The 19,315-nt window shown below is 43.6% G+C and overlaps 1 protein-coding gene across 1 annotated transcript in view; it reads left to right on the forward strand.

Moving 5' to 3' along the window:
• Deptor (DEP domain containing MTOR interacting protein) overlaps positions 1–19,315 on the forward strand; it is a 155,261-nt gene that overhangs the window by 77,451 nt on the left and 58,495 nt on the right. Inside the window, exon 4 of the mRNA XM_036208305.1 lies at positions 7,172–7,350. Within this exon, the coding sequence (XP_036064198.1) occupies positions 7,172–7,350 (179 nt within the window). The remainder of the gene's footprint in view (positions 1–7,171; positions 7,351–19,315) is intronic.

Here is a 19,315-nt window from a genome sequence, read left to right on the forward strand (position 1 = left end):
TAACTGTATTTTGACTTCTTGATTGATTAAAACTTTCTTTGGTCAAAAGTGTAGGGCAAGTGACTTGGGGAGGAATTTGAGTTATGGAGAACTATGTCAGGATAAAAAGAAATCATTACCAGCCTACCACCAGAGGTAACTATTAATATCTTAGTGAACATATATTTAATTTTCAGTCACAGTTGTGATGTATATAGGATGATCGATCCTCATATTAACATGACTTCATTTTATTTTTTTAAATATGTCCCCCTTTTGAGGCCATGTCTTACTTTATGGCCCAGGCTTGCTATGTAACCCCAGCTGGCCTCACCCATGGTCCTCCTGCCCCAGCATTGGGAGGTCATGCTCTGTATCCCAGGCTGGTTTTGAACTCACAAAGATTCATCTGCCTCTACCTCTCAAGTGCCAGGATTAAAGATGTGCACCCCTATACCTGGCTTGGCATCTGACTCTTTATGTAGCAGGAAATGGGCTGGAATTCTTGATTCTCCTGCCTCTATCCTCCTGAGTGCTGGAAGTATTCACTACCATGTCTTACTTGCCCCAACTTTTGGCCCTTCACACAATTCTCATATATTCCCACATGACACAAGGTTTGCCTGACCCTTTTGAATTTTTTTCAACATGCAAGGAGATCGGTATCAGCTCATTTCTATTCCTATTTTGGCACCGGAATGGGGTAGTTCCTTCTATTGTATGGTCTTTCCTCTGGGTTCACATGAATCTGGGAACTCTGACTCGGGTACACATCAGAAGAGGTGGAAATGAGCTCAGAAGCATGAGCAGAATCTGCTGAGTGTTGGCAGTAGTCGAGGCTCAGCCATGTGTAACTGTGTCGATGAACTGTATGGCTTTATGCCATTATTATGGTGCAGCATATGAATAGCTTTACTAAAGATCAATTTGCTTCATAAAAGGGAAGATGTTCTAGGGCAATAGCCGTACTTTGGATTACTAACTAAAAATGGAATTAATGCCCTTGTTAATGGAATTATATAAAGAATCTTCATTTTGATGCAAAGTGGGGTTTGAATCCATCCCCACCCCATCATAGACCCATAAAACTTTTAACACAGTCACCATCATCCACAGGATTAAATTTGTTTTACAGGTTTGTAGTACAGGTTTCTGATATACTAGGCACAGTGATTTTTTTTTTTTTTTTGAGGCGTGGGGTCGTTATAGGATATTATACTATAGCCCACACCAGCCTGGAACTTACTTGTAGCTCCAACTAGTCTCAAACTTACAGTAATCCTCCTGTCTCAGTCTCCTTTTGAATATTGAGATCACAGGCATCAGCCACTGAGTCTGACCAGGCACTATCTGTCTGCATTATCATATTTAAACTATGCAAAAAGTTCCCAACTAGGCACAATTATGTTTTAAATTATTATATTTTGTCTGTATTTGATATATTTAGATCCTTACATTTTTCTGTGTGGTGTGTGCACATGTGCCATGGGGTACATGTGGAGATGAGAGGACCGTTGGGGGGAGTCAGTTTTCACTTCTCCCATGTGGGTCCCAGGAATCAAACTCAGGGCATCAGGCTTGCCTAGTAACGGAGCCATTTTCTGACTCTAGACACCATGACTCTTCCCACTTTACATGTGGAGAATTAGTCAAACAGCCAAGTGAGCATACAAGTACTTCTCTGATCTGAGACCTCATACTTTAAAAAAAAAAGTACCGTGTAGATAAGTAAATAGAGACAATGCAAGTGCTGGCTGAGTACATAGATGGGGATAGAGATAACACAGAACTGTGATGAGCTACAGTTATTTCAAGTACCATTTGGAGACTACAATACGCCAACTGCATTTATTCCCTGACGATCACCCCAAGCATTTCTGACATTCCGTCTTGGCAGGTTTGTGGTTCTCTAAAGAGATGGCACGTATGTTGCCTCTCCCTGATGATATTCTCTGACCTTCGAGCATAGGCAGTAAGGCTGTCATGGTTGATTGGCATTTGACAGCAATGCCAAGATACAACAGGGAGAAAATACTCTCCTGGTACAGAGACAGCTGGATAGCCACATGCAAGAATGAAATTGGCGCCTTACCTCACACCTTATGTAACTGAGTCAAACTGTGTCATTGAACTAAATATAAGAAAAGAGAACAAGAAATGGGGGGAAAAACCCCAAAAACCTCTTGTGCTTGGGCAAGGTAAAGGCAAAATCAACAAAGTAAGAGAGATAGATGGAATTAAATACCTTTGCTATGATCAGTGCTATAAAAGATGGGAACTGATAAATCACAGTAGGAGAAAAATATTTAAACACTGTATTTCTAGTAAGACTTTCACCTTCAGACCATGTAAAGAATTCATAAAACTCAATAATAAAGAGTCATAGCCAGCCAGGTATAGTGGTACAGGTCTGTAACCTCAACATTTGAGTGGTAGAGGCAGGAGGATTAGGAGTTTAAGATCATCCTTGGCTTTAAGAGACTGTATCAATGACAAAATAAGCAGAGGACCTATAAGCCATTTTTTCCCCAAAGGAGATATGGAAAATGGACAATAGATGCATGAAAAATGATCAAAGTCATTAGTTATCAGGGTCATACCAATCAAAACCTCAATGTGATACAACATCACACCCATGGGATGATTATAATGAAAGGGAACAGATGATAATGATTTTCTGGCTAGAATGTGGAAAATTTGGGAAGGTCTGGTAGTCTCTCAAAAGGCTGAACAGTTGCCATATGGCTGAGCAATTCCATTTTTGGGTATATAATGAAGAAAAAATTGAAATGTACACACACAAAACCCTTGTACACTCATGTATTGCTTAATGACATAATTAGAGAAATCTGTTATTTGGTGAGTTTGTTGTTGTGTGAACATTATGCGGTATACTTACACAAACCTAAAGAGTATAGGCTATGCTGTATGTATGTATAACCTATTGCTTCTAAAGCTGGGATGAACAAAAACCATATAATATTAAAACAGAAAAACAGGTATGGTGGTGCATACCTATACTTACAGCATTTGGGAGGCAGAGGCAGGGGCATGCAGAGAGCTGGACCAGCCTGGGCTATATAGTCTGTTAATAGCTGTGGGGTTTTTGTTTGTTTGTTTGTTTGTTTTTAAATTGGGGAATGAAAATGCTCTCACATGGATTGTGTGGGTTGCTGCATAGTGAAAACCACTGAATTGTACCAGCTCAGTGAGTCATCATATGATGTATGAGTTACAGCAGAATAAAGCCAGAAGTGGAGTGAAGGGAGGAGAAGGAAGAGGTGGAGTCAGCATCCAGGCAGCAGCTGCTTCTGCTTCCTGGAGCCCGGTATTGCCTTGTGTGGAGCTCGGGTTGCCTTCCAGGACAGGGGCTGTATCAAGATGTAGTTAGTGCAGGGTTGAATATCCAGCTCTGGCCACCCCTTCACACAATTATGTGAGTGGCCTCCTTCCTAGAGCCACAGAGGTATTGCCAAATTAAATCCCAGCCAACCTGCAGAATACTTAAGAGATAGTTAAATGGTGGTTGTTTCAAGCCACCAAGTTTGAGTGTAAATTTTTTTCTTCTTTTAAAAAAATTATTATCGCCGGGCGGTGGTGGTGCATGCCTTTAATCCCAGCACTCGGGAGGCAGAGCCAGGAGGATCTCTGTGAGTTCGAGGCTAGCCTGGTCTACAAAGCGAGTTCCAGGAAAGGCGCAAAGCTACACAGAGAAACCCTGTCTCGAAAAAAAATATATTATCATACTCAATGTTTGAATGTTTTGCCTACGTGTATGTCTGTGTATCAAGTGAGTGTCTGATGCTTATGGATGTCAGAAGAGGATGTCAAATCCCCTGAGACTGGTGTCATAGATGGCCATAAACAACCATGTAAGTGCTGGGAATTGAGCCTGGGTCCTCTGGAAGAGCAGCCAGTGCTCTTAACTGCAGAGCCAATTTTATTTTTATATACCAGAACAGAACAAGTAGTCAGTCAAACTCATGCCTTAACACGGAGACTTCATCTAAATACTAAGACTTGGTCTTAAAAAGAGGAACCGGGATGAGGACTTTCCTGGATTGTAAGGGAAATGAGTGGAGATGAGCTGAGGACTCTGGGGGTTTTCAATGGCAGGAGGAGCTCGCCAGCCTCTTGTCCAGAGGCCACCAGCTGCTTAGCAGGAATTCTAAAGGACAGGGCAGGTTGTATTTCTGGTTACAAGAAGCAGCATGGAGTAACCCTGTCCGCTTGTCCTCTTGACACCCTAAGAGGAAAGTGGCCGTGCAGGAAGAAGCCGAAACAGAGCTGAAGGCTAAGAGCCTGCGCTAGAAAGAGAATTTAAAAAAAATCATTCTAATGACATTACTTATTTATTCATCTATTTTGTGTGTACATGTGTGCATGCTATGATATTTAGAGGATAATTTTCAGCAATAGGTTCAATCCTTCCATGGGACAGAACTCAGAGCTTCAGGCTAGGAGGGGAAGCACCTTTACCCAGCAAATCATCAACTTGTGGAGAGGGTTTTACTTATTTATTTATTTAAAGAGCATTTTTTTTTTTTTTAAGGTAGAGAGAGTCTCACTGTGTTGCCCAGGCTGGTCATGGATGAGAGAACCTTTCATCTTAGCCTCCTGAGCATTAGGGATAAAAGGCATACGCCACCACACCTAGCTTTGTGAGGGTGTCGTTTAATGCTGTGTAGCTTAATTTATTCATCAGCAATTTTTTTTTGGCGGGGGGTGGGGGTTAAACAGGTTATGTTAGGAAACACCTGTAAACAGCTCATATGGGGCCCATGACCTCTAAATGTTCACTTTCAAGTAAACAGATGATTTCTTGGTGGTTCTAGAAGAAATACAGTGTCCAGATTTATATAGATCTGAGAATTCTCACAGGAAGTAACATATAAAATAGGAAAACTTGAGAGACTGGTGTTTCTTCTTCTATTTTCATTCACAATAACGTGAGTATCTACAGAAGTGGAGGAAGGGTGGTGGTCCTTACTGGTCCTGTGTGTGCGTCCTTCTGCCATCCCTGCTGGATTCTCATCACCAACACAGGCTCCCAGCTCTGCTCTTCAGGGGTTTCTCTGATGTAATTTTGTTTCTAGGTCTTGGCAATGCTATTTCAAGTGTTCAGAGATGCGCAGTATATCACACATTTTTTTTTCATTCTCCATTTATATCAGTGTGTTTCATTGGTCATTTATCCAAAAACTACTAGTAGTTCAAACAGCCCTGATGTCCTGTTTCTTCCAGTTCTATGTGTCACATTGGAGTCGCTCTGCTGGTTTCTCTTGGGCTCCTTTGTGTGGTTGCTGGTGGGTCAGACAGAGGGTTTCTGGTGGGCTGGCAGGTCCCAGATGGCTTCCGTCATGCTTCTGAGAGTTGGCCCTGGCTATTGCCTTGCTTCCTAGGAGCCTACACCTACTTCTTCCAGGGTCATTTCTGGGTGGCACCCCCAGGTAAAGGCTGACATTTGTTTGGAAGCCTCCTGTTACAATTATATGTCACTTTGCTTCATCCTGTTGTCATGAGGCTAGTCACAGTTTCAGAGGATGTTAGAACAGACTCAGCTTCTCCATGAAGATGCAGGGAACTGCATCATTGTCTATAGATGGTCACTGTATATAACACTGTTCCAGTGTTATACTGAATGGATTCTTTATTCTGGGAAGCAAGGTCATTGCATTACATGGTGTCTTAGTTAGGGTTCTGTTGCTGTGAAGAGACACCATGACCACAGCAATTCTCATAAGGAAAACATTTAATTGGGTGGTTTGCTTACAGTTTCAGAGGTTTAGTCCATTATCATCAGGTCAGGTAGCATGGCAGTGTGCAGGCAGATGTGGTGCTGGAGCTGAGAGTCCTACATCTTGCAGGTAACAGGAAGTCAGCTGACTGTCACACTGAGGGAAGCTTGAACAAAAGAGACCTCAAGGCCCGCCCCCACAGTGACACACTTCCAACAATGCCACACCTCCTAATAGTGCCACTCCTTTCGGGGGCCATTTTTCAAACCACCACACAGCGCCTTTGCTTTCTGAGCCATCATACTGACTCTGTCACGTCTCTTCTAATCTCATCATAAGGGCTTCAGTCTCAAAAGCTATTTTTGCCCAAAGTCCCCAACTCCAGGTGCCATCACTTTACAGACACGTAAATTGGAGGTGGGGACACATGCAGTCACTCCGAAATTATTTTAACATGGTGGTCTAGGCCGTGGAATTGGAGAGATGTTGTGAGCCAAGTTAGAAAGATAGGCCAATGCATGGTAAAAGCCCTGACTAACCCATTCTTTCTTTATATGTGTGTTCTATTTCTTTATGCTGCATTTGTTTTGTTTTGTCAAGGTTGCTTTTGTCGATGCTGCATTTGTTTGTAAAGATGTGTTATTGTTTCACCTTGCCTGCCTAAGGCACCTGATTGGTTTAATAAAAAGCTAAAGGGCCACTAGCTAGGCAGGAGAGGGATAGGCAGGGCTAGCGGGTAGAGAGAATAAGTAGTAGGAGGAGTCTAGGAACAGGGGAGAAGAGAGAGGGAGGAAGAAAGGAAGTGGGATGCCTGGGGCCAGAAGTCAGGCAGCCACCAGCCAGACATGGAAGAAGCAGGAAAGTAGGGCATCCAGAATGAAAGAAAGCAAAAAAGCCCCGAGGCAAAATGTAGATGGAAGAGAAACAGATTAAAACAAGAGCTAAGATAAGGCCGAGCATTCGTAACTAATATTAAGTCTCTGTGTCATGATTTGGGAGCTGGTTGGTGACACCCACCCCTCCAATAAAAAAGCCTGGTTCACTTCCCTTCTTTCTTTATTCCCTTGGGGGTGTGAGTGTAGCTGGGTGCTGGGAACCAAGCTCAGGGCACAGTAAACACTGAGCTGAGCCAGACCCCAGCACTGCCACTGCCTTTCAAGGTGGCTAACTGGAATGCAGCCTATGAATGTTAGACGGGCAGTTTGTGTTTCTAGTTTTTGTTTAAATACCAGGAGAAAAGGCATCTTGTTCCTTTTCTGACACAGATCGTCTCTTGGAATTGACATTCGTAGCCGCATATGATAGCTACATCTGTCTGTCTGACAGCTCTTGTGTGGTACTTCCCGGAAGCCTCCGATATACTTCCTGGAAGCCTGTGTTGTCCGATTTCAGATGAGCTATTTTCCTTCTATTTATATTAGCTTTTCTTTTCCTTGTTTTTTTTTTCCTCCCAGACTGATGAGTCCAGAAACTACACTCCTCCAGCCCAGAGAAGAGGAAGGGGTGAAGTATGAGAGAACCTTCATGGCTTCTGAATTCCTAGACTGGTTGGTTCAGGAAGGTGAGGCCACCACCAGGAAAGAGGGAGAGCAGCTGTGCCAGAGGCTTATGGAGCATGGCATCATACAGCATGGTGAGTGTATCAGTCAGCGCTTGCTGCAGTGACAAATGATCCCATCACCTGTGGTTTGGAACAACATGCACTCATTCCCGGGTCCGTAAGCCAGCTGTGCCTCTGGACAGTGTCACTTCCCTCTATGTTGAGAGTCAAGTTCAAGTCTGTTCCTTGCCTTGCCCGATCACTGTGAGATCAGTGTAAAGGGATATGTTACCTTGCAGTTGTTTCAGCAGACACGACAGAGGAGAGGCCAAGTCTTTTTAATTTGATGTCTGTGGGTGTTTTGCCTACATGTGCGTCTGCACCACATCAGTGCCTGGTGCCCACAGAGGCCAGAAGAGGGTGTCAGATCACCTTGGGACTGGAGGGACAGATGGGGTCGTAATTGCCGTCTGGATGCAGGTAGTTGAACCTGGGTCCTCTGGAAGAGCAGACAAGGCTCTTAGTGGCTGAGCTATCTCTCCAGCCCAGGAAGGCAGATTCTTATGGAGCTTCCAAAGCTCTGCTTAGATATGATATCACATCACAGTTCTATATACAACTGGCCCTCACAGTCAGATAGTCACTTTGAAGATTGGACGTTCAGGGTCATTCTTGACTACATAGCAAGTTCAAAGCCAGCTCGAGCTACACAAAATCGTCTCTCAAAAATAAGCATGAAAATAATTCACAAACGGAATGAATAGTTTTCTTTGTCAGCTCTACTGTCCATGACCTTAGGGAAGTAGTGTTTGGGATGGGAGAATGAACTGTGATACAAGCTGAGTGGTGAAGAGAGAATGCTTTCAAAAGGGCTTTGTGCGCATTTTCTTCCTGTGGGATAAATTGTAATGATGCAGTATAACCTCTGGTGAAGAATTGTATTATCTTTACTGCATAACAAGTAACTTTCAAGTTTAACAGATAGCATACCAAATGACAGTTTCTGTGGACCAGGAATTAGGGTGAGGCTTGGCTGGGTGGTTCTCATGGGAGTCTCACCTGAAGCTGTGGCCACACTGTTAGGCAGGGCTACAGGACTGGAAGATTCATTTACACAAAGGCTGACTGTTGCTGAACTCCACCAGGTTCAGCCAATTACTTTCTCTTATGAGGATGGCCTCATTGGGCAAATGTAGACATAAACAAGAGGAATCACAGAGCTCTCATCTAATGGTCCTGCTCTTCGTAACAGCCCACTCAGTTCATTTCCCTGCAAGGTGTGAGCTTGGGACAAGGAGGAGAAAGTCGGAAGCATGTGGTCATTTTAGCCCAAATCCAAAGAAACAGTAGAGTAGAGGCCATGAGCTCCTACCTTCCAAGCTGAGAATTTCTGTCCTAAGAATATGAAACTTGAGAAATAATGAGCAATGCTTTCCTAACTCTAGAATGCATCCCTGTAGTGGGTCATGAAATGCACGCCTACCATTACACATGTGTGGGTATCAGAGGACAACTTGCCAGAACCTGTTTTCTCCTTCCACCATGGTTCCCAGAATTCCACTCGGGTTATCTGGATTGGCAACAAGCACCTTTACCCAATGAACCATCTCCCTGGCCCTGTGCCATAATTTTCAAAAGCCACTTCCAGCATTACAAATAATTCATACACATGTTCGTTTTTACCCCACATTGTGCCTTCTGTGGACCTTTACCTGGGAACATGATAGAAATGCAGAAACTCTTGCCCTATCCATGTTCTGCTGAACCTCTTCTATATTTCACCAAGATCCCCATGAGATTAGAATGTACCTAAGATGCTGAGCATGATGGCATATGTCTGTAATCTCAGCATTGGGAGGTAGAGGTTGGAAGATAAGGAGTTCAAGGTCATCCTTGGCTACATATCAATTTCAACATTAAAACGTGAAAGGTACTAAGCCCAACTACAGTAGAAAAGAACAAGGCACAATTATGTAGTAGACAAGTGTTATTTTGCAAAGCTCTTATTTATAATACAAATGATATAAATACTGATGTTCATATAGTATATGTACCTACAGAGAGGCATACATAGTGAGATACGGTCATGTATCTAAAAATTAGTTGTTACTGTGTGCTGGGGTCAAGTATTTGGAAAGCCACCAATGTGGAGGCGTTGGCTCCTTTGGATTCCAATGTATTCCAGGGCATTCCATCATGTCCACTACTACCATGCTAAACTCACACCTGACTGTTGAGGACCTTCTATGTCCATGGATAAACTAAGTTCAATGAAGATGGGAGTTGCAGGCTGTTCCCTTGCTGTATGCAGCTGATAGTCCTGTGACTATAGACTATATAGTGGAACTAGAAGAATCCATAAACAGCAGAGGATACTTTATGTGTGTGAGTTCTTTGCCTGCATATATGTATATGCCCCACATGCAAGCCTGGTACCCACAGAGGCCAGAAGAAGACATCACATCCTCTGGAACTGGATGGTTTTGAGCCTTGGGATGGGTTCTGGGAGTTGAACCTGAGGCAGTCCTCCAGCCCTTGATCATTGTATTCTTAGGAATTTAGTTGAAACTCTTAAATCTAATAAGATTTACATTTTTACTGCATTTGATACGCTATCTACCATCTTAACAAAGCTGTAAGAGTACAATGCAGAATTGGTAACTAAAAGGCAGCTAGTCTTATCTCCATTTTAGGGTTCAAGAAATAAAGATATGACTATATTAAACAGTTGGGTTGGAAGCCGCTCAGGTGGCAGTCATCAAGTGGGCATTACTGCTAGTAAGTGTGAACTTGGAGTCAGGTAGAGTCAAGACAGTTTTGGGGTTGAATCTACCATCATTTTTCTCCAGGAAGAAAAAGCCAGATGATAGCAAGTTCTATGAGAAAACCAGTTTCCTACCCTACAGTCTCTGACTCATTCTGTACAGGAGAGAAGATACCAGATGCTATGAGTTTTTTACAAGTAATTTCCAAGGGATGAGTAATTATACCTCAATTACAGTGTGGTTTTATAATGCTGTAGCCTCCATGCCATACAGGTGAGCCATCGCAGATAAAATCAAGGCATTATTAATAGAGAATCTGAGTGTGGGAGCAGGACCCCCCAGCTGTAGGAGGACTACAGATTCTGTATGTAGAATCTGGAAAGTAAACTCATTTGCCGACAGATTTTACTGCTAGATCACTGACTCAGAAGTAGGAAAATGAAATGTCTAGCCAATAATAATTTCAGAGGTTAAAGCAAATTACCCCTTATGCTTTGACTGAATGAAAGTGGTTCCCTAGGTTGAAACTAGTCAGTGTGAGCATCAGGCCCTCTAGGGAAGAACTTAACTTTGCCTATGAATGGTAAGTGATGCTCTTGTTAAGGCAAGACTTGTTAGATGAGTAATTAGCTGGCATTCATATTTATGGACCTGCATGTGTCTGTGTAGGCATATATACATAATTACAAATGCCTATATGATGAACATATGTTCATACTTTTCTAGTTCATTTGTTCTTTTTGTTTTTAACTCAAGTCCCCACACATAGGAGGTAAATGCTCTACCACTAAGGTATAGATACAATCGTGTGTGTGTGTGTGTGTGTGTGTGTGTGTGTGTGTGTGTGTGTGTGTTGAGCTGTGCACCTGCAGCTTGTGCACATACCCTTTGAAGAATCTTAATCTATTTGTCACACTGGTCCAAAGTCACCTTATAGCCCAGGCTGGCCTCAAACTCACTTGTATCCTTCCACTTCAGCCTCCTGGGTGCTGGGATTGTAGGAGTGCACTACCACACCTGAGTTTTCAGCCCTACTTTTCATTTTTGACACAGGGTCTTACCAGGTTACTTTGGCTGACCTTGAACTCTTAATAGTGCAGGTAGGCCTTGAATTTGCAATCCTCTTGAGTCAGCCTCCCAAGAGGCTGTGATTACAGGCCTGTACCACCAGGCCCAGCTCTTTCTTACTTTCTAATGCATTTATGTTTACTATACACCTGGGCTAAATATTTTGTAATATACTAGGTAGCTTATATGTATGTATTTCACTCATATGATTGTATGTATTCTGATTAAACCCATAGAGGCTTAGCACATGTCTGAAATACCAGTACTGGCGGAGGAAATGCCAAAGCAAGAAGGTTGTAGATTGGATGACAATTAGACCTACATAGTAGGTTTCTGATTAGCTTGGCCTACAGAGTGAGACTTGATTTCAAAAATACATATGTACATACACCATAGTTTTTGTAGTAGTTCTGGGACACTGATGTAAGTACAGAAACTTAATAGTAAACATTTATGAAGTTCAAGGCCTTTTAAGCTGTTTTGCCAAGGTTGCCCAGATAGGCTGTAGCAAGTATAAGCACTGTGCCTAAGAGAGAAGCTCTTATGAGCTATGGGCACAGCTCAGTTGGTAGATGCTTGCCTGGTGTGACTGACACCCTCAGACTGATGATCAACACCCCAAAAACTAGGCATGGTGGCACTTGTCTGTAATCCCAACATTTAGGAGGTAGAAGAAGCAAGAGGTTCAAAAGTATCAAGGCCGCCCTTGATTACATAGTGAATTTGAGGCCGGCGTAAGCTAGATGAAACCTTTATGGAAGATGAAGAAGAGGGGCCGAAGAAATGGCTCTGGTTTAGAGTACTTGTTGCTTGTGCAGAGGACCTGGGTTGGGTTCCCAATACCCACGTGGTGGTTCACAACCTGACAAAACTCCAGTTCCTGAGGATTCAATGCCCTCTTCTGAAACAGGAGGAGGAGGGAGCTTCTCTGGCCCAGTATGTGGGCAGTTGGTGTGGCTCTGGCATAATAGAATGTGCCCCATTGTGGAGGATATACAGCCTGGATTTTGAGCCTCGCTTTGTCTACCGAGTAACCATATTTAACTTTCCCATCTACAGATTTATGAATGTATGAGGTTAGCTTCTAATTTGATCCTTCTGAGTTCTCCTGACCAGAGAGCTTTTGAACACCCCACATGGACAGTGTCACACTAGAAAGATTCATCATATAATGGCTAAGATAGACAATCGTGCAAGAATACATGGCAAGATCAGCAAGAGAGCATGTGACCTGAGAAGTGGAGGCACAGGTTTCCTGTATGGTCTCAGGGCACTGGCTCCTGCCTCCAGCGCAGGGCAGTAACACATATCCAAAGCCTCTGTCCAGGGGAGCCCTACTGAGACTCGGAGCCCAAGCGCTTTACTGCGGGTCCTTCCTATCTGCATACTGCCTGCTCCACCAGCCATGACTGCTAGCATTCCAGACTCTTGGAAAGAAAGCAGGCACTCTCATGAATCACGCTGCCTGTGGATATAGTGTACCTTAGTGTTGCAAGTGGGTGGAGTGGCCTTATCAGTCAGTGACTTAGGAAGCCTTCCAAAACGCCAAGTTTCCAGAAGCTAGCCAGCGCACAGCCCTGTAAGCAGACAGTGCTTATTGGGGATGCTAGGTTGCACTTTCCCCCATCACCTGATGGTGAGAATCGAATCACAGCACTTAAGAAAAGCTCTCGGCACAACATTCAGCTCTGATGGCCTCAGAGACCAGCTTTTGTGTGTGAGCTGCTCACCTGTAAATCATAGTGACCATTTATAGAGCTCCTACTATCTATGGGCCGCTGGGGTAACATCTGGTCCTTTACATGCTTATTTTGCTCACCCTAAGCTGGGTGTTATCTGCTGCAGTGGTTTCAGTGAGAAATGTCCTCCCTAGGTCCAGTATTTGAACACCTGGTTCCCAGTCGGTGGCACTGTTTGGGCTTTAGGCAGTGCACGTAGCCTTGCCGGGAGAGATATGCCACTAGGGGTGGAATTTAAGAGCTTAAGGTTTCACCCTACTTCCAGTTTGCTCCCTCTGCTTCGGCTTTGAAGATGTGAGCCGTCAGCTCCCTGATCCTGACCGCTGTTGTCTGTCATGACTCCATGCTGCCATCATGGACCCTTATTCCTCTGGGAGCTGTAAGCCCCACCCACCCACCCACCCCCCAACAAACAAACAAACAAAAACCTCTGTAAATTCCCTTGGTCATAGGGCTTGTCCCAGCAACAGAAAAGTAACCAATACATGTCCACTCTCAGTTATTTATTATTGTCTGTTCATATGATACCGTGGGAAGCGGTAGGGTATGAGTATGCTAGTGTGTGTGTGTGTGTGTGTGTGTGTGTGTGTGTGTGAGAGAGAGAGAGAGAGAGAGAGAGAGAGAGAGAGAGAGAGAGAGGGAAGTCAGAGGAGTCCAGTGTTTTCCTTCCATCTTTACGTCAGCTGTGGGGATTGAACTCAGGTCATCAGGCTTGCATGAAAGTGCCTTTATCCACTGTGCCACCTCCCTGGTCCAAGCGGCCTCATTTTCACATGGTTAAATAACCTGCTAAAGATGAGAACTAATAAGTAGTAGATTTACCGGGCAGTGGTGGCTCACGCCTGTAATCCCAGCACTTGGGAGGCAGAGCCAGGCAGATCTCTGTGAGTTTGAGGCCAGCCTGGGCTACCAAGTGAGTTCCAGGAAAGGCGCAAAGCTACACAGAGAAACCATGTCTCGAAAAACAACAACAACAACAAAAAAAAAAAAGAAAAGAAAAGAAAAAAGAAAAAGTAGTAGATTCAAGGTTCAAATCAGGGCAGTTTTAGAAACTCCCTCTTACCCACTGAGGAGGACCAGATGCTTATTGTTAGCCCCACTAGGCTAAGAAAAAAAAAATCATTAGCTCATAAAATCTGAACCTTGTTAACTGTATTACAGCAGCTCACATGGATGGCAGATGCTGCAACTTACTAAATAAACAAAAAACTCTTTAGCCCATAAAATCCACCTTCTCTCAAACAGTAACAACCTTGGGATTTTGTGTAACTTTTGAAGTGTGGTGGGTACACTTGCCTGATACTGTTTCCCCAGCTGCCTTAGCTGTCAACTGGTTATCTTAGCTGTAAGTGGAGAGAGCTGGAAGCGAGATAATCGCAAGGGTAAAGCGCTCACAGCTGCAGCAGCTGAGCCTGGATAATCAGGCTCCTGCTGGCCGTGTCCACACATAGCATTTCCTTCTTTTCCACCTTGGCCAGAGCACTTCAGCAATATCAACACTTTATAAAGCCTTCTGCCTTTTCCTTTTAAGTCTGTAATTATATTAAACCTTGCAATACACAGAAGAGCAGTTTTACATACATCATCTTTGCAGTCCTCCCAGCTGCCCTAGGGTAGTGATGATTATACCATCTTAGGGGAAGATGGAAGCTGGGACATTTGCTTAGTCAAGAAAGATGCCAGGTTCAGATAGAGAGAGGTGGCATCATTCCAATATTCAAGGTCAGGGGTTGGGGATTTAGCTCAGTGGTAGAGTGCTTGCCTAGCAAGCGCAAGGCCCTGGGTTCGGTCCTCAGCTCCGACAAAAAACAAAACAAAAACAAAAAACAACAAAAAAAAACAATATTCAAGGTCATTGATGGAGGTCAGCCTAAGGTTGCAAACAATTGGACAAAAATAAATAAATATTTAAAAATATAAGAAGGAAGAGGGAGAGGAGGGTTAAAGAAAAATAATTTTTTTTCTGCCCTTCTTGAGTTCTTTAAAATAAAATAATAAAAAAAATAGTCTTTGGATATTGTGGGAGATCAGCTCCCACTTTCCTCCCCTTAGGGTACTCTTCAGGACTGAGGGATAAGAGATTTAGGGAGAAATATAGAGGAGAGAGACAGACAGAAACACAGGATAGCCTCAGGAGGCCCCTTCAGTCTCTTCTCAAGGGCTATTTATAAAAATGCCAAGGAGTGGAGCAAAAGACCTCCACCAACACAGCCAAGTGCAGACCCTTTCCAAACACCTGGTAACCACGCACATGGTCAATCCATCCTCATATGCAGCCCTGCTGGGTAAAGCAAGCTCAGATCTCACTAGGAAACCTCTGTGGACCCCAACAGGATATGGCTCAGTTGGTAGAGCCCTTGCCCAGCATGTGCACAGCATGAAGTCACTCACCAGCACTTGGGATGGTAGGGGGAAAGGGAGCAGAAGTTTGAGGTCCTCCTTGACTGTACATAGAGTTGAGGCTAACCTGGATGGCCTAAGACCCCATTTCAAAAAAAAAAGAGTCAATACAAGTTTAATAACACATACGCCTCTTGTATCCACAGAGATAGCCCAGGGAAATAAGTAACCTTGACAACCTGGGTTTGATTCCAGGATCCCATGGTGAAAAAAAGAGAGAAATCAGACTTGCTCAAGTTGTCCTCTGACAAGTGAGTGGCAAGTGAGCACAGGCACATGTGAGTGTAAATAAGTATAAAAACAAAATCCTAGTGTTGTGTGTGATTTTAGTGGCTTTTGAAGTCACTCTGCTTCAAAGCTTTAAGGGTTAAATAAAAATGTGATATATGTGTGTGTGTGTGTGTGTGTGTGTGTGTGTGTGTGTGTGTGTGTGTGTTTTGAGACAGGGTTCCTCTGTAGCTTTGGAGCCTGTCCTGGACCAGCTCTGCAGACCAGGCTGGCCTCAAACTCACAGAGATCCGCCTGCCTCTGCCTCCCGAGTGCTGGGATTACAGGTGTGCGCCACCACCGCCTAGCTGCTATTCATATTTTTAATATAAAATGTTTCTCTGTAGTAAATGAGGTTTTTCAGGTGGTTTTTGTAGTTTCTTTTATAGGTTTATAAGCTGGGAAAACAAAAATATAAGTTAAAAAATGGTCAAAGGGATTCTTATTATACATGGGTCACAAGAAAGTCAAGACATGTTTTGACTGTAAACATGGTCCATAACTGTGCTCATGAAATTCTCTTAGTTGTCAGCCACTGGGGACGTGTGTGTGTGTGTGTGTGTGTGTGTGTGTGTGTGTGTGTGTGTGTGAGAGAGAGAGAGAGAGAGAGAGAGAGAGAGAGAGAGAGAGAGAACCAAAGCTAAGGATATAGCTCAATGAGTTCATCATGCCCTGAGTTTAATTCCCAACACAAACACACACAAATACGAAGGCTGAGGAGCTTGGTTCGGTATTAAGCCTAGTCAGCCATCAAAGGTGAGAGGATTCTTCTAAAATGATGTGGCAGAATTCTGTGCTAAAACGAGGCTTGGCAGGACCGGAGACTGGATCCTAGCAGCCTGGCCAAAGTATTGTCAAAGAGAAGCTTTTTGGGAGGCTAGGCTCTCTTTCTTTTGCCCTCTTCCCTGTCTTAGGGTTTCTGTTGATGTAATAAATGCTATGACCAAAAGCAACTTGGAGGGGGAAGGGTTTGTTCAGCTTATGCTTCCACAAGTTCATCATGAAAGGAAGTCCGGGCAGGAACTCAAGGCAGGAGCCTGGAGGCAGGAACTGATGAAGAAACCATGGAGGAGTGCTTACTGGCTTGTTTCTCATAGCTTGCTTTGCCTGCTTTCTAATAGCACCACCAGCGCAGAAGTGGCACCACCCACAGTGAGCTAGGCCCTCCCGTATCAATCACTAATTATAAAAATGCCCTACAGGCTCGCCTACAGCCTGATCTTAAGGGAAACATGTTCTCAATTGAGGCTTTCTCTGAGATGACTCTATCGTGTGTCAAGTTGATGTAAAACTAGCCAGCACATTTCCTTTTCTTTGGGGCACTGCTACTTATATCCTCTTGTTTTACCTGCCGGGCTGTTCCCCAAGCCCCCTTCATTTTTCTTTTGTGCCTGAACAATATGATGTTGTATAGATACACTATATTTTCCTCATTCCTCTATAAAATGCACCGACACTGATTCCATATATTAGCTACTATGAATAGTCCATCATAACCATGGGTGTCAAAGTATCTCTTTTATATGCTGACTTCCTTGTTACCCAGGGCAGCTGAATCATGGCAGCTCTGCTTTGAGGGTTTTGAGGAACCTCTGTATTACATTCCACAGAAGCTGTACTAGTTTGCACTCCACCAGGAGTTACGAGGGTTCCTTTTACGTCACTTCCTTGCCAGTGTTGATTAGCTGTTTATTATTATAACTGGACTGAGTTAACAATCTTGTAGTAGCTGATGATATGGAGTGATATTTCATTTGTATATGAGCTATTTTTGTTTTGTATTCCTTTTACTCACAGCACTGAGGAATGAACCTTGGGTCTTGTGCATCCTAGGCAAATGCTCTGTCGTTGAACTACATCCCCAACCCTTCTTGCCTAGGCTGGCTTTGAACTCACTTTGTAGCCTACCCAGCCTTAAACTTGCTGTATTCCTGCCTTAGTCCTCCCAGTAGTTAGGACTCCAGGCTGGTATCACCACAGCCATCATTAGTTCTTCTCTTTAGAAAGTGTTTATTCAGATAATTTGTTCCTTTTAAATTCGACTTCTCCTTAATTATAATCTTCTTCTTCTTCTTCTTCTTCTTCTTCTTCTTCTTCTTCTTCTTCTTCTTCTTCTTCTCCTCCTCCTCCTCCTCCTCCTCCTCCTCCTCCTCCTCCTCCTTCTCCTCCTCCCCCCTCCTCCCTCCTCCTCCTTTTTGTTTTTTTTATAGTCCAAAATAATCTTCTCAGAAGCCATAATCTAATATATTGTTTGTTTTCTCTATATAGAATTTCCAGGAATTTGGACTGGAATGTAGCTCAGTTGGTAGAGTGGTTGTCAGGCATGTACAAAGCCTGAGTTTCATCCCCAACACCATATGAATCAGACATGGTGGTACATGTCTAATCCCAGCCTTCCAGAGGTAGAGGCAGGAGGATCAGAGGTTTAGGTCACCGTCAACTACATTATCAGTTTGAGGCTAGTCAAAGATATACAATACCCTGTCTTTAAAAAAAAATAATAACACAAGGTGTATAGGGGCATAATGTTCCTGCTGTTATATGCTATGGCTTTGTTTTCTACTTTATTACAATTGAATCCAGAAGAAGAAGAAAACTGGACATAGTCAGAAGCCCCCTGCAATGGCAAAACTAGGGAACAAAGTTGCTTCATAATGTCATATGCAAGGATGTTGGCCCATATTGTAAGTGTTGATTTTAGTAAAGAAACACAGGCCTGTCGCTGCACCAAGCCTCAACATCTTCCAAAGCATAAAGGGAAGGCGAGATACTCATTTGATGCAGCCTTTCAAATGAGAAAGTGATTGTGATTGAACGGTTTTCTTTTGTGAAATGTTACCGCTGCATCCCTATCCTTCTTGGCTGCAGTCTGCCAGGTGTGTGTCTCTTGTTTCTGTAGATTCAGGCTATGTTTGGCTAGTAAGTGTAGGAACCTACCCACTCCTCCCTCATGCCCTCCTGACCGCATGCCACTCGTTAACCCCATGCTATGATCCTCAGTTGATCCACACATAAGGCTGTGTTCATTTTGAGACAGGACTTCACACTGTAGCCCAGGCTAGCCAGGACCTCACTACACAACCTAGACTGGCGTTGGATTCACAACAGTCCTCTTGTGTCTGCCTTTTACATTGCTGGGATTGCAGACATGAGCCATCATGTCTGGTTTTGTATGTCTGCCCAGTGCTTTTCATTAGAGCATGAGAATGTCCTAAGATAGAAGCACCCAGTCTTTGTGCAGTTGATGTGTATTGGCCCCAATATCTGCAGTTTCTGCATCTGGGGTCTTGACAAACTATAGTGGGAAAACACTTGGGAAGTAAGATTGCATCTGTACTGAACTTCTTGTCATTGTTTCCAAGACAATACAGTAGCAACTGTATCACATTTACATTGTGTTCAGTGTTGTAAGCGATCTAGAGGAGAGTTGAAATTTACAGGACACTATGTAGAGGTTATATACAAATAAGGGGCTATTTTATATACAGACTTGAATGGCCATGGATGTTGGTATCTGGGGGTCTTAGACTCTGTTCTGTGGATCCCAAGGTAGGACTGTGTAAGAAGTGTACAGTCTTTTGCTGGGTACTCAGCTTGATTTTTCTCAGGTAATGGAAGTACTTAGCTAGTTTCAGTGATCGTACTACTTAGTGGGGCCCACATGCTGGGTCTCAGGTTTATTAACAGAGCATTGCAGATCTCGCAGATCTCACAGTGCAGTGGATATCAAAGTATGGATTATGGAATGCCCCACCCCTCTCTCCCTTCTTCAGTATTTATTTCTCAATACTGACAGGCATGAGCTTGGCTGAACTCACT

The sequence above is a fragment of the Onychomys torridus genome, chromosome 16 (genome assembly GCF_903995425.1).
Source record: "Onychomys torridus chromosome 16, mOncTor1.1, whole genome shotgun sequence".
Lineage (NCBI taxonomy): Eukaryota > Metazoa > Chordata > Mammalia > Rodentia > Cricetidae > Onychomys > Onychomys torridus.